Source organism: Leptonychotes weddellii, chromosome 9 (assembly GCF_054177405.1).
Source record: "Leptonychotes weddellii isolate Sample4059 chromosome 9, ASM5417740v2, whole genome shotgun sequence".
NCBI classification, from domain to species: Eukaryota; Metazoa; Chordata; class Mammalia; order Carnivora; family Phocidae; genus Leptonychotes; species Leptonychotes weddellii.
The window spans coordinates 65,991,082-66,015,002 of NC_138377.1; the positions used below are offsets into that span (position 1 = coordinate 65,991,082).

At 41.1% G+C, this 23,921-nt stretch overlaps 2 protein-coding genes across 2 annotated transcripts in view; one reads left to right on the forward strand and one right to left on the reverse strand.

Moving 5' to 3' along the window:
* The window catches only part of SUPT16H (SPT16 homolog, facilitates chromatin remodeling subunit), a 38,933-nt gene extending 17,669 nt beyond the window's left edge, over positions 1 to 21,264 (forward strand). The window contains exons 4-26 of the mRNA XM_006731353.3: positions 451 to 603; positions 1,373 to 1,519; positions 2,140 to 2,291; positions 3,120 to 3,292; positions 4,949 to 5,039; positions 6,013 to 6,086; positions 6,218 to 6,330; positions 7,241 to 7,306; positions 7,419 to 7,514; positions 7,624 to 7,739; positions 7,829 to 7,982; positions 8,466 to 8,593; positions 9,128 to 9,263; positions 9,370 to 9,496; positions 9,748 to 9,866; positions 10,373 to 10,498; positions 10,836 to 10,948; positions 11,263 to 11,338; positions 11,704 to 11,873; positions 18,169 to 18,298; positions 18,944 to 19,073; positions 19,200 to 19,277; positions 19,944 to 21,264. Coding sequence (XP_006731416.1) covers positions 451 to 603; positions 1,373 to 1,519; positions 2,140 to 2,291; positions 3,120 to 3,292; positions 4,949 to 5,039; positions 6,013 to 6,086; positions 6,218 to 6,330; positions 7,241 to 7,306; positions 7,419 to 7,514; positions 7,624 to 7,739; positions 7,829 to 7,982; positions 8,466 to 8,593; positions 9,128 to 9,263; positions 9,370 to 9,496; positions 9,748 to 9,866; positions 10,373 to 10,498; positions 10,836 to 10,948; positions 11,263 to 11,338; positions 11,704 to 11,873; positions 18,169 to 18,298; positions 18,944 to 19,073; positions 19,200 to 19,277; positions 19,944 to 20,089 — 2,814 coding nt within the window. The 3' untranslated portion in view covers positions 20,090 to 21,264. The remainder of the gene's footprint in view (positions 1 to 450; positions 604 to 1,372; positions 1,520 to 2,139; positions 2,292 to 3,119; positions 3,293 to 4,948; positions 5,040 to 6,012; positions 6,087 to 6,217; positions 6,331 to 7,240; positions 7,307 to 7,418; positions 7,515 to 7,623; positions 7,740 to 7,828; positions 7,983 to 8,465; positions 8,594 to 9,127; positions 9,264 to 9,369; positions 9,497 to 9,747; positions 9,867 to 10,372; positions 10,499 to 10,835; positions 10,949 to 11,262; positions 11,339 to 11,703; positions 11,874 to 18,168; positions 18,299 to 18,943; positions 19,074 to 19,199; positions 19,278 to 19,943) is intronic.
* Positions 20,800 to 23,921, reverse strand: part of RPGRIP1 (RPGR interacting protein 1) — a 41,458-nt gene continuing 38,336 nt past the window's right edge. The window contains exon 15 of the mRNA XM_006731354.3: positions 20,800 to 21,659. Within this exon, the coding sequence (XP_006731417.2) occupies positions 21,547 to 21,659 (113 nt within the window). The 3' untranslated portion in view covers positions 20,800 to 21,546. The remainder of the gene's footprint in view (positions 21,660 to 23,921) is intronic.

Here is a 23,921-nt window from a genome sequence, read left to right on the forward strand (position 1 = left end):
AGAGAGAGTCTTAAGCAGACCCTGAGCTGAGTGCAGAGCCTGACGCCAGGCTCGATTTCACGACCCAGAGAGCAGACCTGAGCCGAAACCAAGGGACAGATGCTTAACCTACTGTGCCACCCAGGTACCCCACATGTAATCTTTTTTGTCATACTTTCTGGCACTTTTTCTCAGAATATGGTTCACCTTGTGTAAGTGTTTTAGCTGTTCCTAAAGAAAAAGAATAGTCTTGTCAACTTATGTGGCTCTTCAGTATATAAAAATATCCGAAGAAATTTTGTGTTAACTTTTAGTGTGTTATATAGTCTGTCCCAAGGAAGTAGATGGGGCATGAGGAGAGAATTTATTCTTTCTGGGGTTCCAAATATTTGTCTTTGCCTGTTAGTAGTAGAACATAGATGTCTAATTCTAAAACTGATTAACCCCTTTTTTTCTTTGGGGCACTGATAGAATGAAAGCAATAAGAGCAGCTTTGACAAAATGATTGAAGCCATTAAAGAAAGCAAGAATGGCAAGAAGATTGGAGTGTTCAGCAAAGACAAATTCCCTGGAGAGTTCATGAAGAACTGGAATGACTGCCTCAACAAAGAGGGCTTTGACAAAGTAAGAATAGTCCTGGAAACAACCAGATTGGCAGTTGGGAAGACAGAAGTGTGAGAGGCTTCCATAACAGATAGTGCAAAGTATTTGTTTTGGGAAAACTGTATTCCTTCACATTTCCATTTTTCATTCTGTTTGGCTGAGCAGTAAGCAGTTTGACTTTTCAGTCAGGGGTGAGGCATTGGGAAGATAGTTCAGCTATTTCAGAGGGAAACAGAAAAATCTCTTATTCCAGAAAATACATATATTTTCTCCCTGCTCTCCTGCCTGTCTTCCTTCTTCAGCCTTTACAAAATCCTTTAGAGAGGATCATTTACATTTACATTTAAATGATTCATTAATGTAATACCTATTAGAATACACACTGTGACCTGGTAGAGAGCTATTTTAAATGTTTATTCAATCCAAGAAAAGAGTAGTTCAATATTTTGTAAACTACTGATGAATCGTTTGCTAAATAACCAGATATATTCACTGATGATAGTCAAATTGGGAGGGATGCATTTCTTTTTTTTTTTTTAAGATTTTTATTTATTTGACAGAGAGACACAGCGAGAGAGGGAACACAAGCAGGGGGAGTGGGAGAGGGAGAAGCAGGCTTCCCGCCGAGCAGGGAGCCCGATGCGGGGCTCGATCCCAGGACCCTGGGACCATGACCCGAGCCGAGGGCAGACGCTTAACGACTGAGCCACCCAGGCGCCCCAAGGGAGCGATGCATTTCTTGAGCAATTCTCTATTTACATGTTAGAAACTCTTATCACTTTGACTGCAGATAGATATCAGTGCAGTTGTGGCCTATACCATTGCTGTAAAGGAGGATGGGGAGCTCACCCTAATGAAGAAAGCAGCTAGCATCACCTCTGAGGTCTTCAACAAATTCTTCAAGGAAAGAGTCATGGAAATAGTTGACGCAGATGAGGTAAATGGAGAGGGGCAAGTCTTTACTGTTTTAATGAAGCAGAAATAAGTCCCTCCCATGCAGTGCTTTTTGGTGTGTGTTCAGCTTCTTTGAAATTAGGCCTTTAATACATAAATTTATTTTTGATACATAGATTTATTTATTTGAGAGACCACTCACGTGCGCCTGTGCATGCAGTGGGGGAGGGGTGGGGGGGGAGAGAGAGAATCCCAAGCAGTCTCCCTACTGAGCAGGGAGCCTTTTGCAGGGCTTAGTCTCACAACTGGAGATCATGACCTGAGCTGAAACCAAGAGTTGGACACTCAACTGAGCCACTCAGGCGCCCTGCCATCTCTCTTTCAAAGTAACTATAAACCTGCGCTATAGTTCTTGAGGTTATTCAGTATTTTATTTGAGAATTCCTTCCATAGCTGTAAATTCACATATTGTTCTCAAAATCGGCTTTGCAGGTATACCACTGTGTTATCTGACATGTAGACCATTTCATAAGACTTTTTTAGCGTCCCAAGTGATATCAGGATATATGTTGTCTTCAAACAATAATGTCCAGAAACCCAAAACTCTTTGCCACTGTTTGATGAATATTGTAAATACTGTTTTATTTCTGGGCATGCTTACAGAAAGTTCGACACAGCAAACTGGCTGAGTCTGTGGAAAAGGCCATTGAAGAGAAAAAATACCTAGCTGGGGCAGACCCTTCTACTGTGGAAATGTGTTACCCTCCTATTATTCAAAGTGGTGGCAACTATAATCTCAAGTTCAGTGTGGTGAGGTAAGTACGAGAACTTCAAAATATAACAACAACCAGAGCGTTTCAACTTTTGGCCTGTTTTTTTCTTGGGCTCATTCTGGAATTCAGAAAAGTGGGAAGAGACAGAATAACCATTAGTCTGCCTTCTACATTATCTTGTTGTTTTATTCTACACATACTTTTTTTTTTTTTTAAGATTTTATTTTTAAGTAATCTCTATACCCAGTGTGGGGCTCACATTCAAAACTGGGAGATCAAGAGTCACACTCTCCACAGACTGAGCCAGCCAGGCGCCCTAGCTTATTTCTATTTTATTTCACATTGGTACTCATTTCTTACTTGAGCATTTATTTGATTTTGCTTTTCCAGATGATTAAAAATACCAACAAAAAATGCAAAACATGTTGAGAAAAACCATTAAGGTATTATTAGATATGCCATAATGTAATTCTTCTAATTTTTAAAAGTATTGTAGAGAACGCTGTTTTTCCTGTTCAGGCTGAAGGGACTAGGGCTAATTCATAATGAATACTACAGTTCACAGTGGCTGGTGGATAAGTGACGCTTTCCCCTGCACTGTTGAACTATAATGAATAGAATTTGGTATATTCTTTGTCTATTTAGGACACCACAACTCAGCTTTTCACTGAATTTTTATTCTATAAGTTTTTGTCACTAATTTTACTCCCTTATAACCTGGTTTGTTTACTTAAAAAAAAAAGTTTAGGTCCTTCTGCTTCAGCTTTGGGATAGAGCAGGGAAAGGTAGTGATTACAAATGTCGTATGTCGGTGATACTAAGGACTTTGCTCGTTTGCGTAATGGAATGCTTTCTTCCTTTGGTCTCTAGTGACAAGAATCACATGCATTTTGGGGCCATCACTTGTGCCATGGGTATTCGCTTCAAATCTTACTGCTCCAACCTTGTTCGCACTTTGATGGTTGACCCTTCTCAGGAAGTTCAAGAAAATTACAACTTTTTGCTCCAACTTCAAGAGGAACTGCTAAAGGAATTAAGACATGGTGAGGTGGCTTAGAAAAGAAGGTTTGGAAATGATGTTAACAAAAATGTTTCTAGTGTTTATGTGCATTTCTATTCCTGAGGCTCTTATACTAAAATAGAATCAGATTTTACTAACCTTGAATCATCCTAGCATTTCATTCTTCAGTCTTCTTTTAGGCCTGAGTAGTTACTTTGGTTTTACATTGGTGTTTACAAAAAACTGTGACTGGTTAGGCCTCTGTGTCCAGATCTTCATAAAATACCTTGGCCTTATTACTTTTCTTTAGAAGGTTCTGAGAACTATTATCTCTGGCAACAACCTGTATTGCTAATCCTACATCAAGTGGATACAAGGAATCATAGTCTAAGAACAGAACTAATAGCAACTCTGCTAGGCAAGCAATTATCTACCTCAAAAGGCAGCAAAGTGCTTGACACCATACCTCTTTTGTCTTGAAACTCCACACTCCCAGTTAGCTAAATGGGACTTTATGTGTTCCACCTTTAAGCCACTCTGTAAGCCCACCCATGTGCCCATCGCTTCTAGACACCATTCCTCCTCAAGATCTCAAGTCAATCTTGAGAAATCCCATTGGAAATCGTAGTCACAGGTAGCTTGGTGAGGATAAGGACCCCTTTGAGGCCACCATATCTAGACTATTCTGGCTTGAAATGTCTATTCATATCCTAGATCGTGAAAAGTTAAGGCTAGAGTCCTTCTCATAGTAATTCACCCATTCAGTAGTCCTGTTTTTCAAAATGTGTAACTTTAATGTCATGCCATTTATCAACTCTTAAATTATTTCCCTGAGACTACCTAGCATCCCATAGTTCTCCTGAGTCAGTGATTCTCAAGCATTGTAATGACTAGGTGACTAGGTAAATCGTTTTTAAAAATGCAAATTTCTAATCCCTACCACTCCTGCAGCTGCTTTTTTTTCTTATTTTAAGATTTTTATTGGTGTAGTTAGTTAAGCTTGCAACTCTTGGTTTTAGCTCAGGTCGTGATCCTCAGGGTCATAAGCCCGAGTCGGGCTCCACGCTCAGTGCAGTCTGCTTGAGACTCTCTCTCCCTCTCCCTCTGCTCTTCCTGCTTGAGTGCATGCATGCACTCTCTCTCAAATAAATCTTTAAAAAAATTTTTTTTTAATTTATTTTTTTAAAGATTTTACTTATTTATTTGACAGAGAGACACAGCGAGAGGGAATACAAGCAGGGGGAGTGGGAGAGGGAGAAGCAGGCTTCCCGCGGAGCAGGGAGCCCGAAGCAGGGCTTGATCCCAGGACCCTGGGATCATGACCTGAGCCGAAGGCAGACGCTTAACGACGGAGCCACCCAGGCGCCCCTAAAAAAATTTTTTTAAATTTATTTATTTTGGGGAGAGAGACAGCACGCGTAGGCACATGCAGGGAGGGGCCAGTGGAGAAGAAGAGGGACAAGCAGGCTCCATGCTGAGCACAGAGCCCCACGTGGGGCTTGATCCCATGACCCAAGCCGAAATCAGGAGCCAGACACTAGGCAACTGAGCCACTCAGGCACCCCACAGCTGAATTTCTTAGTTCACACTTGAGAAACTCTGCTTTAGGGGACAGGTGAAAAAATGTTGATAAACCGAACCAAATGAAACTTTTTTTTTTCCCCTGAAAGATACTGTTTTCTCTCTGTCTTGTCATTAGGTGTGAAGATATGTGACGTGTATAATGCTGTCATGGACGTGGTTAAAAAGCAGAAGCCAGAGCTGCTGAACAAAATCACCAAAAATCTAGGGTAAGATGTGATAATGTACATTGTCACTCTGAGACAGTTTTCCTGACTGGCCGTGGTCAGGCAAAATATTCTTAGATTGATTCACCCATCATTTATTGACTATTAAATATTAAACTTACATGCCAAACATACAGTGTTATCAGAGAATGTGAGAAAGATTTCATTTCTACACCCAGGGATGGGGTGGAGATTTTTCCAGACCAATGTAGTAGATACCAGTAGGTGTTCTAGGCTTAACTTACTAGTGTTAGGGCACATTACTTACTGTATTTCCTCTCTTAGAACACCTCAGCTCACGTTTGCAAATGAAATACTCTGTGATATCCTACTATTTACATTTTTTTTTCAATTTTTATTTAATTCAGCATTTCTTAGGTGTATTTGACCATTGAACACTTAGAAATACTTAAGAACATCTTACAGAACTAAAGACATTTTGGGAAACAAAGGCTCTGGTCAGTTTCCTTAGATGAAAACTAGTCTGGGATATATAGTTTCTTTCTGGATTTCTCTGATGGGCAAGAGGAAATATATCAACCTGTACCAAGTCCCGGCCCAGGCGACTTAATGAATCCTAGTTATCAACATTCCACTAACAATCGCCTTGCTTAATCCACTTATTACAGTCTTGGTAATGTACCCATTAACAGTCTGCCAAGTTGTTTATAGGAAAACGCTTAATTTGATTTCATGTTAGACTATTAAAATTTAAATATGGGTGAGTAAGCTAAAATAAAGAAGGCTTGATGTAATAAATGTTACATGAGGTACTTAATTAGGAAATTCTTTTCAACATACTATTAGCCCAAAGATTGTCCTGAAATCCTGCTCCTTAACTGACTGATGAGCAGAGGCAAATCACTCAACATGTTTGCCTGCCTTATCCTGAAAATTGCAATAGAATATATTGTACTTGACCCATGTTAGAGATCTTTTAGCCTATTGCTGAAGTTTCTCTTCATTTCTTTTTTAGGTTCGGAATGGGAATTGAATTCCGTGAAGGCTCTTTAGTAATTAATAGTAAAAATCAGTACAGACTGAAAAAGGGTGAGTTTTACAGCTTTAGGAAAATACTTTTTTGAGTAGTTTCCTATAGCTTTATTTCCCCCTTCTTTGTGTAAAATCTACCCTTCTCCATTCTCTCACAGTTAGACACTGATTCCTGTTTGCTGTTGTAGGGATGGTTTTCAGCATCAATTTGGGATTCTCAGATCTGACTAACAAGGAAGGGAAGAAACCAGAAGAGAAAACCTATGCTCTCTTCATCGGTGACACAGTGCTTGTGGATGAGGTGTGTATTGCTTCTTCAACTTTTGAGTGTTTGTGAACTGACATTTGAGGTACATTTTGTACTATATGGGTTTTTTTCTTGAAAGTGTTTGTCAAATGCTAGCTGAAGGGAGGGATCCGGGACAGTGACCTAATACAGCTAGGAACAGAGATTGTCATTCAAGTACAGGGAATGATTTAAACCAAGCCATTCATTACTTTGTGGCTTGAACCCTGGTAATGATAATAACGGGAACTGATTCTTTTATTTTACTTTAAAAACAGTTTTATTGAGCTACAGTTTATATACCATACAATTCACCCACTGAAAGTGTATAATTCAGTAATATTTAGTGATTTTCAGTTGTGCAACCATCACCACAATCTAATTTTAGAACATTTTATCACCTCACAAAGAAACCCGGTACCCTAGCCTCCCAAACCTAGGTAATGACTAAACCACTTTCTAAGGATTTGCTTGTTCTGGGCCTTTGTGGCCTTTTTTTTTTTTTTTTTTTTTTTTTAAATCAGAACTGATTCTTAAGCTTAATACCAATACTTTTGTATTCTTATTATATAAGGACTTTTATGCAGTAATTCATTGAATTCTAACATCCTGCGCAGTAGACTCTACCCTCGGATAAAAAAACTGGGACACAGAGCAGAAGCAGTCCGTAGCCAGATGTCACCACTAGGAAGTGATTGAGCCAGGTTTCAAATCAAGCCTGTGTTCTTAATCATTATCTCAGTATTGTCTCCCAAATTACAGTTCCTCATGAGGTTGGGAAGATAAAATCTGTACGTATGTGTTGTCAAAGATTTTAGTATCCAGAAGTTTCAAAAAGCCCTGCCGTCCTATATATGAGGCTAGAAAGTGAAAGTGCCTCATTTAAATGCTCTTATAAATATCTGACTTCTTCCTTTTATTCCAGGATGGCCCAGCTACTGTTCTCACTTCTGTGAAGAAGAAAGTGAAGAACGTGGGGATTTTTCTAAAGGTAGGAAGAAGGAAGATAAGTGGTGTAGGAAGTTTGGTACTGTGAAAAGGCAAAAATTATATTGGCTAAAAAGATTAAAACCGAATTTCTGAGTATGATTTTTTCCCCACAGAATGAGGATGAAGAAGAGGAGGAGGAGGAGAAAGATGAGGCCGAGGACCTGTTGGGAAGAGGTTCTCGGGCAGCATTACTTACAGAAAGAACACGAGTGAGTTTACGGTTTCAGTCTACATCGATCTCTACCTGTCCTATGGCTTGTATCTGAGGCACATTTGTAGGAGTGACAATTCTACTGACTTGGGTTTGTCTTTCTCCAGAACGAGATGACTGCAGAAGAGAAACGAAGAGCACATCAAAAGGAACTGGCAGCTCAACTCAATGAGGAAGCAAAGAGGCGACTGACAGAACAGAAAGGAGAACAACAGATTCAGAAGTAAGCGTTTGTGTTGGGCAGCGAGGTTGTCTTAGGTTCACGTGTGATTTGTAAAAATTTCTCAAAAAAATTTTTTATCCCCACTCCAGAGCTCGCAAATCTAACGTGTCCTATAAAAACCCATCTTTGATGCCTAAGGAACCACATATTCGGGAAATGAAGATCTATATCGATAAGAAATACGAAACTGTGATAATGCCGGTGTTCGGTATCGCGACGCCCTTTCACATTGCCACAATCAAGGTATGAACGCCGAGTCAGGCTCCATCCAGGCTGTTTCGGAAACTAGTAATTGTGCTCTCCGCACATTCTTTTTCGAACTGCACCGTCCCTCCCACCCTCTGCTCCTTTGGACTCCACCCTTCTCACTTTATCAGCTTCTCCTCTCCTTGCCTCCTGCTGTCACTCGCCTTCCTCCCCAGTTTTCACTTGGTTAGAAAGTTCAGTGGTCTAGTCTAGAAAAATCATTTGCGTTAAGCATTTTTTAATGTGTAGTGGGACATGTGGCTCCAGGTGCTCTGAGAAGTCAGTGGTCCTTTTGGAAGCACACATTTGGTCATATAAAAAAAATAAGGTACAGTTGATTAGAGCTAGATCGAGGTTTACAGGCTGGGTTTAGCAGTCAGCTTGTAACTCGCAACTTAACTTTGTGTCCCCATGACTACTAATCTTGAATTTGGAAAGAAACCTGTTTATTTTGTCAATGCTTTTCCTTTCTTTGAGCAGAATATAAGCATGTCCGTGGAAGGAGATTATACTTACTTGCGAATCAACTTCTATTGCCCAGGCAGTGCTCTGGGCAGGAATGAGGGCAACATCTTTCCTAACCCAGAAGCCACTTTTGTCAAGGAAATGTGAGTCCCCAGGAAAAGACCATCCCCAAATCCCTGCTGGTTGGAGCGGTATTCTCAGAAACATTTCATTGTCTGTGCTGTCTCCTCCCTCATCTTATGAATGGCAGAGCCTCCCTTGGTGGTACCTGTTTAGGATCATCCTGCTAGCTTTGTACTGTTTTGAGGATGGAACCCAATTTGGAATCCTCATGAAAATATGTTAAACTGATTACATATGTTTTGCAGTAGAATCATAAATAGGAAATGTGTGCCTCATTGGAGTCCATTCCTTCATGGTATGGAATGGGATAATTGACTATGCCAGATTTGAAAAATCAGTGTGATTTCCCACCCAGTGGATTAGCCATTTATAATATTCTCTATTTAAGAGAGAAGAAAGGGAGATGTTTTTCAGCTTTCCAGACATTGTCCTACCATTCACTGGTACCTTTTTTTCCTGAAAGATACTAAGTCAGTTAAAAATAGAGTAGAGAGTGCAAGTTACCCAGACTGATACAGAAACTTATATAAGTTCTGGCTTCCCCTTTTTAACAGTACGTACCGAGCTTCAAATATGAAGGCACCTGGAGAACAGACAGTACCAGCCTTGAACCTCCAGAATGCTTTCCGAATTATAAAAGAAGTACAGAAGCGCTATAAGACCCGGGAAGCAGAAGAAAAGGAGAAGGAGGTGAGCTTGAACACCAACAAAGGACCTTTCTGTAACAGGATACATGTGGGTTTGGCGGACACAGCAGACATACGTGAGGATTCACATTAATTCTCATTCTGCTTAGGGCATTGTGAAACAAGACTCCCTGGTGATCAATCTCAACCGGAGTAATCCCAAACTGAAAGATCTATACATTCGCCCAAACATTGCCCAAAAGAGGATGCAGGGGTCACTGGAGGCCCATGTCAATGGTATGGATGATCTCATGGGTCTGGGCTTTGTCGCTGGGGCACGTTTGTAGATGATCAGATAATAGAGTACACCAGGGAAACGCTGGGAGGAATCTACTGACATTCCTCATGGGCACAAGGAATGGAAAGCCCTGTATAGTTTTTGGCATTTTCTCTGACCCTGTTCACATCAGCCAGGAAAGATGCAGTGTCTTCTGGCCTCCACTCATGCTGCTGCTTGACGTTTAGCAGCTTCGTTTGTTTGTCCCCAGGCTTCCGCTTCACCTCTGTTCGAGGAGACAAAGTGGATATCCTGTACAATAACATCAAGCACGCTTTGTTTCAGCCGTGTGATGGAGAAATGATTATTGTCTTGCACTTTCACCTCAAGGTACACCTGTCTCCTTACTAGCTGTCAGACGTTGGGCAAGATCTTTGTGTCACCCTCTTTCCTTTAAAATAGTGATGAGTGATACCACCTGTCACATAAGATTATTAAAAGGATTGAATGAGATAATGTTTATAAAGTCCACCGTGTCTGAAATCTAGAGGGTGCTCAGCATGTACGTTCCTTTGGTGTGATATCTAATGACCACCAAACATAAGGTTTTCTCCAAATTCCTGTTTCTGCAGTAGAAAAATGTTGCTTTAGACAGTTTATTTCCAGCATAATCTGTAAAGTCCATCCTAATAAATAGGAGTACTTTTTAAAATTCATATGCTCTCACATTCCCAAATGTCATTATTTATGATGACCCCAGGGATGGTTTAACTATCTTTACATAAATGCCATGGTTTCCAGCGTAGGTATTATTTCTGTTTTCATGTTGTTTGTTGTCGTTATCTGCTTCTTTGAGTTTTCTGACTTCTTTTTTGTGCTTTCTCCTCTGCCCCCAGAATGCCATCATGTTTGGGAAGAAGCGGCACACAGATGTGCAGTTCTACACAGAAGTGGGAGAGATCACCACGGACTTGGGCAAACATCAGCACATGCATGACCGAGATGACCTCTATGCTGAGCAGGTCTGTGACATTTCCTGTTGTATGTGCAGGGTACTGACGTAGCTTGTGCTTCAGATCTGAGTTCAGTGAGTCATATTTTATGAGCAACCCCTGAATCTTTCTGTGGAACCACTCGAGTGTGTATGGGGTTGGCCTAATGCCGTGGCTTGTGGATGAGACGTCAGTTGCTGCCTTGGCTGTGCAGTTACGGTGTAGTGGCCTCTAGGACAGTGTCCGTGTCGGCATCGTGGGTGTGAGAATTAAGGCCTGTCGAAGCACTTCGGGCTTGCTGAAGGGATGTACTATTAACAAGTAAAGTGATGGCTGTGGTTAATTAGTATTTTTTTTTCTTCTACAGATGGAACGAGAAATGAGGCACAAACTGAAAACAGCCTTTAAAAATTTCATTGAGAAAGTAGAGGCTCTAACAAAGGAGGAACTGGAATTTGAAGTGCCTTTTAGGGACTTGGGGTAACATATCTCCTCATCTTTTTGGCCTGAAGTGTGGTTGTCTAGCTATTAGAAAAATTAGTTATTCTTCCTTTATAATAATTCAACATAACAGATCATTCCCTTTTTCCTTTGATTGAAAACCTCTGAGACATCCATTCCTGCTTGAACATTTTTAGGGCTGGGGTGAGTGGCTCAGACTTAGAGGCTTCCCCTGTAAATGACTCTCCAGTATGCATGCTGGGGTGGGAAAAGGAAAGAAGTGTATTATGGCAGCAAATTTCTCTTGCAATGGGCCCAATCTTATCTGAGTCTTTTTTCTTATTCTTTTTCAGATTTAATGGAGCTCCTTACAGGAGTACTTGCCTCCTTCAGCCCACTAGTAGTGCGCTGGTAAATGCTACAGAGTGGGTGAGTATTTCTTACCTCCGTTTAGTAAGAAAATTGTTAGAGAAAAGAAAGCGGAAGCATAGGTGTTTTGAAAACTAGCTCCTTATTATTTCTGATGATTTTCATTTTTGATAGTTACTTTATTTTCTTTTTTTTTAAAGTTTTCTTAAATTATTTTCTCCTTGAGGAAGGATTTTGATCTTACAAATCCATTTACTGAGGCTTCTCAGCACGTTGTATTGCTTTTAGTCTTTCCCAAAAAAACAGGAGTGCTCATTCTCTCTCAAACAAATAAAATCTTAAAAAAAAAAAAGATTCTGACAGAATTTGAAAAGACTGATGCTTTAGGGGATTTATGTGGTAGTGATCCAGTTTCTCCCTAACAGCCACCTTTTGTGGTGACCTTGGATGAAGTGGAGCTGATTCACTTTGAGCGGGTTCAGTTTCACCTGAAGAACTTTGATATGGTGATAGTGTACAAGGACTACAGCAAGAAAGTCACAATGATCAACGCCATTCCTGTAGCCTCCCTAGACCCCATCAAGGAATGGTTGAAGTAAGTAAATTGGCCAGCAGTCTCCCATTTACCCGGTGAGCCCTGTGTTACAGAATGTAAGTGTGCTGTGTTGTATATAAAATGTGCTGGTATACTTAAGAGTAAAACTGCCTTTGGGTTGAGTTATAGCCCAGGACTTAAAAATTTGGAATCTATTAAAGAGTTAATAACTTTTTCCTGAAATTCCAACAGTAGTTGATGAATATTTATCCATACAGAAACAAAGTCTAAGATTTTTTTTATTCTCCTTGATACGTATATAAAAAAATCTAAAGACGTGTAATAATTTAATTATAAAAAGGGAGGCATATTTCTTTCTCTTGTTTTTATTGAAAGAGGAGATAGAAATTATTTTTATTTTAGCCTTTGACATCCATATTTACACACTTCAGCTAAAACAGTTTCTCATGGAAGTATGAGAACTCCGTATCCAGGAGATGTTATTCCCTAGATGTGAAGGGTAAGGCCTGGGTAGCCATGAGTATAGTTCGCTCTGCGCTCCACCCTCACCTCCCCTTACCTGTGAAGGGCAAGTGCTATAAATGTAAACGTCCTCTTAAGAAGTGGGTTGAGAGAATGTAGAAATAAGTTATGAGAAAGATACAAATTTATGGTCTCCCTGAGCATTTTCCTAAGAAATATGCAGGTAGGTGGTGTGATGTCACAAATATTATGTGTAAATGTATATGACTTTTATTGAGGGAAAACTTACGTGTAATAAAATTCACCAATTTAAGTATGTGATTTGATGAGTTGTAGCAAATGTATACAGTTTCAAATCTACCATCATAATCAGGATATAAAATACTTCTTCACTCCTAAAAGTTCCTTTATAGTCATTCCTCTTCCCACAGTTGTATCCCTGGTTTCTGTCACGGTACAGTGATAGAATTGCTTCTTCTAGAATTTCACATAAATGGAAGCCTACAGTATGTAATCTTTTGTATCTTGCATCCTTCACTTAGCTCAGTGCTTTTGAAATTTTTAAAGTTGTTGAGTGTATCCTTTTTATTACTGAGGAGTATTCCATTGCATGGATATTCCATACTTCATTTACCACTTAGTAGACGTTTGAGTTGTTTCCATGTGGGGGCTCTTACGAATAGCTGCTATAAACATTACATACAGGTCTTTAAAGTGTAAACACAGGTTTTCATTTCTTGGGTAGATGACCTAAACTATGGCACTGCTGGGTCTTATGGTTTGTGGTTAAGTCTGTGTTCAACTTTGTAAGAAACTATCAAATCACTTTCCAGAAAACCTGCAGTATGTGAGAGTTGTTGCTGTGCATCCTAATCAACACTTGGTTTTGTCTATCTTTTTAATGTTCGCCATTTAATGTGCAGTGCTGTCTCAGTGTGGTTTGTTTGCATTTCCATGATGACCCATGATGTTGCACATCTTTTCATATGCTTATGTGTCATTCTGTGTCTTGGAGGAAGTCACTTTGTATTTTTTGCCCATGTTAAAAAGGAGATTGCTTTTGGGCGCCTGGGTGGCTCAGTTGGTTAAGCGACTGCCTTCGGCTCAGGTCATGATCTCATGGTCCTGGGATCGAGCCCCACATCGGGCTAACTGCTCGGCGGGAAGCCTGCTTCTCCCTCTCCCACTCCCCCTGCTTGTGTTCCCTTTCTCGCTGTCTCTCTCTCTCTCTGTCAGATAAATAAATAAAATCTTTAAAAAAAAAAAAAAAAAATAAAAGGAGGTTGCTTTTCTCAGTTGTAAGAATTCTTTAGACTGGATAGGGACATCTGGGTGGCTCACTGAGTTAAGCATCTGACTCTTGATTTCTGCTCAGGTCATGATCTCAGGGTTGTGAGATCGAGCCCCAAGTCAGGCTCTGCAGTCAGTGTGTAGTCTACTTGAGATTCTCTCTCTCCCTGTGCCCCACGCCCCATTCATGCTCTCTCTCTCTCTCTAAAGCTTTAAAAAAATAATAAAAATAAAATTATTTAGACTGGATATAAATCCTTAACCAAATACAGGTTTTGTATATGTTTTCTTTTTCTTTTTTTTTTTTTAAAAGATTGATTTATTTTAGAGAGAGAGTGAACCTGGGGAGAGGGAGAGAGAATCCTCAAGCAGACACCCTGCTGAGCGCAGAGCCCGACGCGGGGCTCAATCCCAGGACCCTGAGAACATGACTTGAGCCAAAATTAAGAGTCGGCCGCTTAACCGACTGAGCCACCCAGGCTCCCCTTGTATATATTTTCTTTCAGTAGTTTCTATGCCTCTTCCTTTTCTCAAGTGTCTTTTAAAGACTAGAAGTGTAAAATTCTCATGAAATCTATTAAATCTACTCTTTCTTTTGTAATTTGTGCTTTTAATGTCTTACCTAATAAATGGACTAACCCAGAATCATAAACATTTTCTGTTTTCTCCTAGAGTTTTATAGGTTCAGGCCTAATATTTAGGTTTGTGATCCATTTGGAGCTTATTTTCTACTGTAGCGTAAGGGTCAAGGTTCATACTTATAGCCAATTATTCTAGTACCATTTGTGATGAGATTATCCCCTAGTTACTGAATTATCTTGGTATCTTTGTAAAAAGATCAACCGTGTAGGAGAGGGTCTATTTCTGGATGGTGTTCTGTTGCATTGGCATCTGTGTGTCCTTATACCACTGTCATAATTATTGTAGCTTTAGTAAGTCTTGAAATCAGGTAGTGTAAGTCTTCCAAATATGTTTCTTCTCAAAATTGGCTATATTAGGGACACCTGGGTGGCTCACTTGGTTAAGCATCTGCCTTTTGCTTTGGGTTATAATCTCAGAGACCTGTTTTGAGTCCTGCATCAGGCTCCTTGCTCAGCGAGGAGCCTGCTTCTCCCTCTGCCTGCCGCTCTCCCCTTCTCATGTTCTCTCTGACAAATAAAATCTTCAAAAAAAAATGGTTATATTACATTGACTACTATGTGTAAATTTTAGAATCCTGTGTCTTTCAACAAACTGGTCTTCTTAATCTAAGTTATCAGTTTTAGTATTTGTACAGTTTATAATGGTGTTCCCTTTCATTCCTAATATTGATCATGTTTCTTCTTTTTGTCAATTTGCCTAGAGGTTTAATTTAATTTTTTTCATCATGCTGAAATGTCCTTCCTTATTCCTGATAATAGTCCTTGTTTCTTTCTTTTTTTTTTTTAAATTTAGTCCTTGTTTCAATATCTACTTGGTGCGTCATTACTGTGGGCTTCTAGCTTTATTTTGGTTAGTGTTTGTATAACGTGTCTTTTTTCTGTCCTTTTACTTTTTTTTTTTTTTAAAGATTTTATTTATTTATTTGAGAGAGAAAGAATGAGACAGAGAGAGAGCATGAGGGGGAAGGTCAGAGGGAGAAGCAGACTCCCCGCTGAGCAGGGAGCCTGATGTGGGACTCGATCCCAGGATTCCAGGATCATGACCTGAGCTGAAGGCAGTCGCTTAACCAACTGAGCCACCCAGGCGCCCTGTCCTTTTACTTTTAACTATATGTTTAAAGTGGCTTTCTTGGAGACAACATATATTTGGGTCTCACTTGTTTTAATCTATTCTTCTACTTTTAATTGGATTGGTGAAATCAGACCATTTACATTTATCGTTAACAATATGGTTGGGTTTTAAATCTACCATCTTGCTCTTGGTTTTCTCCTCTGTGCTTTGTTGCTTTTCTCCTCTTTATATGCTGCCTTTTGGATTAATTTTTATGATTGTATATTAAGGTCTTTTTGGGGTTTTTTGTTTTTTTTGTTTGGTTGGTTTTTTGGTTGTTATTGTTTGTTTTTGTTTTTGTTAGTAATCTCTGTGCCCAACATGGGGCTCAAACTCATGACCCAAGATCAAGAGTTGCTTGCTCTTCTGATTGAGCCAGCCTCGTGCCCCCAGGCAGTTATCTCTTAATTAATAAAATGAGGGGGGAAAAAGTCTTGGATATTTACTTATGTATTTACCATTCCTGGTGCTCTTCACTCCATTGTGTTGTACCAACCTTCTATCTGCTTTAATTTTTCTTTGCCTCATAAACCTCCTCCTTTAGCATTTGAGCTGAAAGTTTTCTTTTTTTCTTTTTCTTTTTTTTTTTTTAAAGATTTTATTTATTTGCCAGCGAGAGACAGGCAGAGGGAGAAGCAGGCTCCCACTGAGCAGAGAGCCCGATGTGGGGCTTGATCCCAGGACCCTGGAATCATGACCCGAGCCAAAGGCAGACACTTATCCGACTCAGCCACCCAGGTGCCCCGAGCTGCAGGTTTTCTGGTGACAAATTCTCTCAGCTTTTTTCTTGAAAGTCTTTATTTCTCTTTCATTTCAGAATGATGTTTTTTGCTGGATGTAGGATTTTAAGTTGACAGTCTTTTGTAATATTTGTGAGATGTTGCTCCATTATCTTCCAGCTCAGACATCTGCTGCAATGTCTGCTGTCACTGTTCATACTTCTGTACAGATTCCTCAGGATATTTTATTTTCTATTTCTATCAGTGGTTTTTAGTAGTTTGATTATTAGGTGCTTTGCTGTGTTTTGTTTTTAATGGTTATTCTGCTTAGTGTGTATTGGGCTTCTCAGATCTGTGGGGTGTGTAGTTTTCATCATTTCTAGAAATGTTTTGGCCATTCTTTTTTTTTCTTTCTGAGAGAGAGGACAAGCAGGGGGCCATTATTCTTCAAATATTTTTGCTCAGTACCCCCCCTTTTTTTTTCTGAGACACCTATTTCTTCACTTCTCAGCATCTTCAGGTTTCTCTCTTCATTTATAATAACTTCTTAAATATCATTATCTGATACTTCCATCCACCATCTTTGTATTTTCTGGGTCTGTTGCTATTGGTTGATTTTTCTTCTGCTTGTTTGCGTGTCTGGTAATTTGTGATCAACTGCCAAACAGAGTTAGTACACATTTTTGTGTGCTAGGTTTTTAAAACTTTTTCTAGATTTCGTTCTAGGTGTAGTTGAGTGATTTGGATACCACTTGATCTTTCAGAACTTGTTCTCAGATGTCACTAGTGCTGGTTCAGAACAGCTTTTTGGTCTAGGACCAATTTACCCCATTGCTGAGGCAGTACTCTTTCGAGGGCTTGGATTCACTGTGTATTAATAAGGTTTTTCCCCTGAAGCTGGTACAGCAGGAACTATTTCCAGCTCAGTGTGAGATTTGGGAGTTATCTGGCCTGCTGCTTTGCCCAGCTCTACTTAGCTTCCTCTCATGCATGTTGGAGATATGCTCTCGGCCAAAGATTGAAGGGGATCCCTCTGCACATTTCCAGAGCTTTTTCTGTCACTCTCTCCTCCAGTACTCCTGCCTCAAAATTCTGGCTGTCTTAGCCTCCACAAATCCTTCTCTCTCTCAGGTTCTGATTGGGTTCCCCTTCCCTGCATAGCAGCCTGGGAGCCGCCTCCAGGCAGAAAACTTGGGTAGTTCTAAAACAGAACCCTGTATGTTTCCTCCTTTAGGGGATTATAGTCCTGTGCTGCTTTTTAGCCAGTGTTTGAAAGCCGTTTCATATCTCGTTTGGTTTTCTAGTTGTTTAAAAGTGAAAAGGTAAATCTAGTCCTCGTTACTCCACCATGGCTAGAAGCGCAAGTCACAGTGTGTATGATGCAGTGCCGGTGACGGACTTAGGGCAGCGGTTCCCAGATAGGTTTTGTGCCGAAGGTTTCTTGTGATCCTCACTATTGTCATGTCTTTGGTTTCCTTTTCTCTTCCTTCCCGCCCACTTGAGTTGATTGAGCTCTCCTCAACAGAAGTAAATAAAGTCATTTGAACATTTTGATACAGGGTACTTTCGGTACTAAACAAACAGAAAACTTATCCCTACCTTCAAATAGATCCTGCATCAAATAAGCAATACATAAGAAAGCAGTGGAAGATTGGGGAGGGAAAGCTAGGGCCAGTTGCTGTTTCTGAACTGCAGTGGTGTGAATGATCAGAGCTGAAAAGTAAGAATCCTAGAAATGGTTAGAAGTTGAAACTACGTGCAAATAAGAGTGAGTCGGGGAGGGGAAGGCATAGGTGAGGAGGAGAAAAGGCTAAAGGAGGAACAGGGAAGTTGGTGCTTAAGAAAGAAAATGGCAAACAAAAAGATGATGAGCTTTGTTCAAGAGACAAAGTTGCTTTATTTGGAATGCTGCGCGTCGTGAGGGCTGGTGTCTGGGAGACCAGCTATCAGCCATTTGGGTCTATTCTGGTGGCATAGTGCAAAGAAAATCTGCTCTCCTATATTGAGGAAAAGGTTATCTACCTTCAGAGATGTTTATGAGCAAGATGACAAGGTGCGTTCTCAGAAAATACAGAGAATTGATTTTGACTTCACAATGTCCTGTCTTTCAGTTCCTGTGACCTAAAGTACACAGAAGGAGTGCAGTCCCTCAACTGGACTAAAATCATGAAGACCATTGTCGATGACCCCGAGGGCTTCTTCGAACAAGGTGGCTGGTCTTTCCTAGAGCCTGAGGGTGAGGTGCGTGAGTGTGGGGTTTCTTTTCTGGTACATGGTGGTGCCCATTACCATTTGGGCGGCTAGGAAATGCCATGTAAGTAGCACAGAAGGGAGCAGACCGAGTGGGAGCTTGGTCTTATTACTGTATTGTTTCTCCAGGTTAGTTTTACAGGTAGATGATAAATTGGGGACTGGTAGCCACTCAGATTTCTTTGAAATTGCAGAATTGTTCTTAGTATTGGGAAAAAATTCTTCAGGGCATTTTTACTTCTTACTATTATTACCTGAAGTATATTTAACATACAGCATATCAGTTTCAGGTGTAACTTTAGGGCGTTTTGCAAAAATTGTTTTCTAAGAAGTGGTTCTTCCACCTCTGCATAATGCATTATTACCAAGAGTATTTCTGTGGTTAATTTTCCTGGGTAAGGAAGGGTGAAGTGAATCTTAAAGAAATACGAATTAGATATTTATCTAGTAATTGCACTTAACTAGCAATTTTAAATTAGCCCTTTTATCTTTCGGTTGCTCGGGGGTTTTGGGTTTTATTTTTTTCATGTAAAAAAAAAAATAATGCTGGTGTGCTAAATGGGTTGAATTAATTCATTAATCAAGTGAATGTCAAAAAAAAAGAACCCAGTAAATAGTATTATGCTGACTCACCAGGGCAGTGATGCTGAGGAAGGGGATTCAGAGTCTGAAATCGAAGATGAGACTTTTAATCCTTCAGAGGATGACTATGAAGAGGAGGAGGAGGATAGTGATGAAGATTATTCATCAGAAGCCGAAGAATCAGGTTAGTCTTTATAGGGAAAATTTTTCATGGCTTTCTCATCTAATGTCATTTCTGGAAACTCATAAAGGAGGGAAGAATTCTGGCATTTCATTCCTGTCTGAAGACTAATGCTTAATTTTATTTTAGACTATTCCAAGGAATCACTGGGCAGTGAAGAAGAGAGTGGAAAGGATTGGGATGAACTGGAGGAAGAAGCCCGAAAAGGTAAATTTTTTATTGTTTGTTGTTTATTTTTGAGGCACAGATTTCTAGCAGATTTTAGTATTTTGAGCTGCTATTTGCCTAATAACGAATAGCAAAAGAACACTGTAAAACTCATGTGGAGTTACAGCTACAACTTCATCAGAGGAGCAGAGAAGCTCTAGAATGCGTCCACACTCTTCCAAGTGGCGTGACTCTGTCTAACCGATGCTTTCTTCCTGGGGTAGCCACATAGTCTTGGAAGGCTCCAGAATTAGGCCAGTTTCCAAATGTGTCCTATAATAGTCTAATTTTCTGGACCTCTTCTGGGTTAGGATTGTTTTTATAAATCCTAGTTTAATTACTCTGAAACCAGATGCCAGATACAAGTTAAAAGGTGAAAGGGAAATTTCATCATCTACTGGGTCCCGAGCATTGGGATAGGTACCTTGCATAGATGACCTCATTTAATCGTAAAACAATTTTCCGTCGTGTGAATACATAAACCAAGGCTCAGAAAGATTAAGTACTTGCCCAAAATCAATCACACAACCAAGAAGCGACGGAGATTAACAGATTCAAACCGAAGTCTGACGCCGAGTACACACCCGAGTAGCGCATGCCGTCACGTACTCTTAGGTATCAAAGCGAACCCGCCGCTAACCAGTAGTGCCCCTCTCCCCTATTTAGCGGACCGTGAAAGTCGTTACGAGGAAGAAGAAGAACAGAGTCGAAGTATGAGCCGGAAGAGGAAGGCATCTGTGCACAGTTCAGGCCGTGGCTCTAACCGTGGTTCCAGACACAGCTCTGCACCCCCCAAGAAAAAGAGGAAGTAACTTCAGAACTTTGGTCCTCAGCTCCGTTCTTTATCCAGCCAACCCCTACAAATTTTACATGACATAGAAACTGTATTTTTCCTTTTTTTTTCCTTTTGAAGTTTTGCCATTTGTGTTTATGGGTTTAGGGGGCCATTTGTGTGGACCAATCTACTCGGGGAATTCCAGGCCCACCAGGACACGTGCCAGTGGCCCCATCCAGATGGCGAGGGAGGAGGTGTTCTTGAAGAAGGGCAGAGGCTTCCGCTGTTACTAAGTACCGTTTCATTCCTCTCTTCCCGCCACCTTCTGCCAGGACATCGATGGCTTCTGACATCTGATTCTCTGATGTCGCAAAGCTGGATTTCCAAGACACTGGTACGAGGTGACCCCTAACTACCTGTACCATGGTTCTTGACCAGCAGATCCGAGCCTCCATCCTACCCTGCTGCCATGACCTTCCTCACCTCTCTTTACGTCCCATCTTTGCAGTACTCAAGAAAAGGTTCTTGGAATTTGCCAGTAGTTGTGATAAACCACCCAGCCTGAGCTAGTGAGGCAGAGCGGGCTGGTACGTCCGTCTGAGTCGTCCTGCTTTTTCGCCTCCCGCAGATAGAGCTCTCTCGGCTGCCTCGGACGACCTGAGAAGCAGTGGCACTCCCTGGCTCGGTTTCGTCCTCCTCACAGATTCACACATGGTACCATGGGAGAAGCAAAATTACCACTGTTTCTTTTTGATGTATCTGAGGAAGAATGGTTGTGCCTCACGCACTGCTTCTAGTGAAACCTAGAAAGGAGGCTCAGAGGAATCAACATTTAGATCTGGAAGGGGCAGGCCATGCCTGGGGCCTAGAATACCCTGATGAGAAAAGAGAAGAGGAAGGGAGGCCACGTCTACAACACAGCCTCTCATCACTGCTGCTCCTTATTTTTACTTGTCTTGCATTGTCCTGTATTTATCACAGTTTCTGTTGAACAGCTTTTTAAGTATTTGGGGAGTTTATCTCGCCATCCTCCCCCTCCTGGTTCTCTGCACCCACCTGTCCCACTGCAGTTCCTTCTGTGTTCTGTGACTTTAAGAGGGGAGGGGTCTCGGATTTTGTTTGTTTGTTTGTTTTTTTTCTCCTTAGCAGTAGGACTTGATATTTTCAATTTTGGAAGAACTGAAAGATAAATAAACTGTGGTTTTTTTTGTTGTTGTTTTGTTTTTGTAAATTCACCTTTTGTGACCGTTCTTTTGCAGTTCCCGAAAGCAGGCCTGCTTCTCACCTGGAAGAGTGCTGAGACGTTAGAGAATAATGCCTTTGTCCAGGGAGGATCACAGAAATTCACTTTCGTCCTTCTAAGCTTTTGTCATTAGGTTGAGAGATACCAGACATCACAGTAAACCAAATTCATGGTATAGCAAGTTACTTTTTATAAGAGACTTTTTACTATGGTTCCCTCCGAGAGTTTAGAATGGAATACTACTTGCTCCATCAAGAAAACGTATCTTCTGTCATCTCCTTGTAAACAGCATGGAGGGCGGCAGCAGCTTGAAGGGACACCTTCAGCCTTCCTATTTGGGTGGCCTGATCTTCAGGGCTGACAACTGTCGGGAGACGAAAGGCAAACAGGTCAGGCGGCAGTACTGTTCAATTAGGAAACACTTAAACAACTGCCAGGTGCCGTGTGAGGGGATGGGGACACCACAGGTCACTGCCTCATTTCTTCGGGGCTCAGTCTAGCGGAAAAGAAGGGAGAGCACAGTCAGTACAGTATGCGAGGTGCTCTGATGAAAACTCCGGGTGCTTTGGGAACACGTAGAAGCGGCACCTAAGCCAGGATGGAGGAATTGGAAAAGGCTTTCTGGAGACAATCCCTGAGCTAAGTTTTTAAGATGTTCTAAATAAATCTTAAAAAAAAAAAAAAAAAAAGTGAATCTGTACAGATAGGCCGGGGCCAGATCATAAAGGGCCTTGTTTGTCTTCTAAGGGATCTGGTTTTAACCGAAGTATGAAAGTGGTGATTTTTATTTGGGGTCTAGAAAAATGGCCATTATTTGGAGAATATAATTGGGGGCATGAGTAGATCAGGGAGGGTAGTTATGAGGCTGTTGCAGTAATTCAGGAGAGAAAGGAGTCTGAAGTATAATGGGATGGGGAGAGAAGGACAGATTCAGAACATCTGAGAGCTAAAAATGTGATTAAATGTTGGGAGTGAGGAGTAGGCTGAAATCAAGGATGACCATTCTAATTTGGATAACTGGATGGTGGCTAGTCAAGTTTTAAGTACTAAGGGGACATAGAAGTAGTGACTATTGGTCTACTGGTCTACTGTAAGTCTAGATTTTATTAAAAATCTGGACTGGAAACCTAGATTTGAGATAATTTTTAGATTATAATTAAAACCCTGGGAGTGAATGCAAACACCCAGGAAGAGGGTAGATGGAGAGAAAAAGAGAGGCCAAGAACTGAACCAGGAGAACCCCAACGTTCAAACTGGGGGAGAAGACGCTGTAAAGAAACAGAAGGATCCCCCACAGAGTGATCTGGAAAGTCAAATGGTGTAAAAAGGGGAGAACGGCGTTCAAAAAGGAGAATGAGCAATGATATTAGAGATCAGAAAGGTCAAGTAGGATGAATAAGGAAACTCACTGGGTTGGACAATTAGGAAACCGGTAAGAACAGAGTCAATAAAGCGTCTGGATGAAAACATGATCTCAACCGTGCAGGCGGTGCCGGAGCACTATGGCTCTGACTGCCCATTCAGCGGGTGTTCCCAGGAGCCTGAGTTTGAAAGTGCGAAGAGAGAAGGGAGCTGCAGGGCTGGAAAGCAGTGTTTTGTTTTTCAAATCAGACCAACACGATTAAAGTCTGAGTGGAAGGAAGGGCAACCGTAATAAAGACATTACTATAAATTTTTCTTTTGATGATTAAAAAAATCAAAATAATTGAGACGTATTCATTGGCTTTAGAAATGCTAAGGTCACAACTAGAAAAGGCTTCAGGGGCTGTTCCTTCTGTACAAAGGCCCAGAAGCCAGGAAGAGCACAGCATGTCTAGGGAATGGGGACGGGAATCGCACTTGGGAGTGCGAGCCGGAAAACAGGTGACAGACCCGAGCCAGCGAGCCACCGCCCTCCTAAACACTCCTCTCCCTCCGCAAGCCTCCACTTAAACCTTCCCTCAGTCCTCGGGACATGCCCACGGAGCAACTGCTGTTCTTCTCACCTTGCAGTTGAGAAAACTGGCATGGAGAGGTTACACAACTTGCCCAGTACCTCAGCTGGAAAGGTACTAGAGGAATAAAATGAAGACTCTTGTCTACCAGCTAGTTTGAACTCTGTAGCCCCTGGTCTGAACAGTATTCCTCAAATCTTACTGTAATTTTATATCATGTCTCAGTACACAGGTACATAAGAAAGTGTCACAAAATAATCTATGTGCAGAGCACTCTGATATTTACTACAGTTCCCAGTTCTGGTCATGACTTACTAATTTCATTTCACCACCCATTGGTTGGTTGGTTAAGACTGGCGGTTTGAAAACCACCGGTCCAGCGGGTAATCTTTGGGGCCTACTACAGCCTCGCAGATAAGGTCAATGTGAAACCCCAGGCGCGCAGGGTAAGAGCAGTGCGGACTGGACAGGACAGGGCCCTTCAGAGGCAGATACTTTTGAAGCACGCCAGTCTTGCAGCGAACAATGTTAAAAATGGATTTAAGAAGAATGGTGATCAAATTTTTTGTAAAGAAACACTGTAGCAGATGGAAATGGGGTGGAAGTGGGGATACAGTCCAGACACTTCTGAAGCAGGATGGTTAAGGTTTGGTAACCAAAAAAAAACCCACCCCAAAAACCTCGGTAACAAA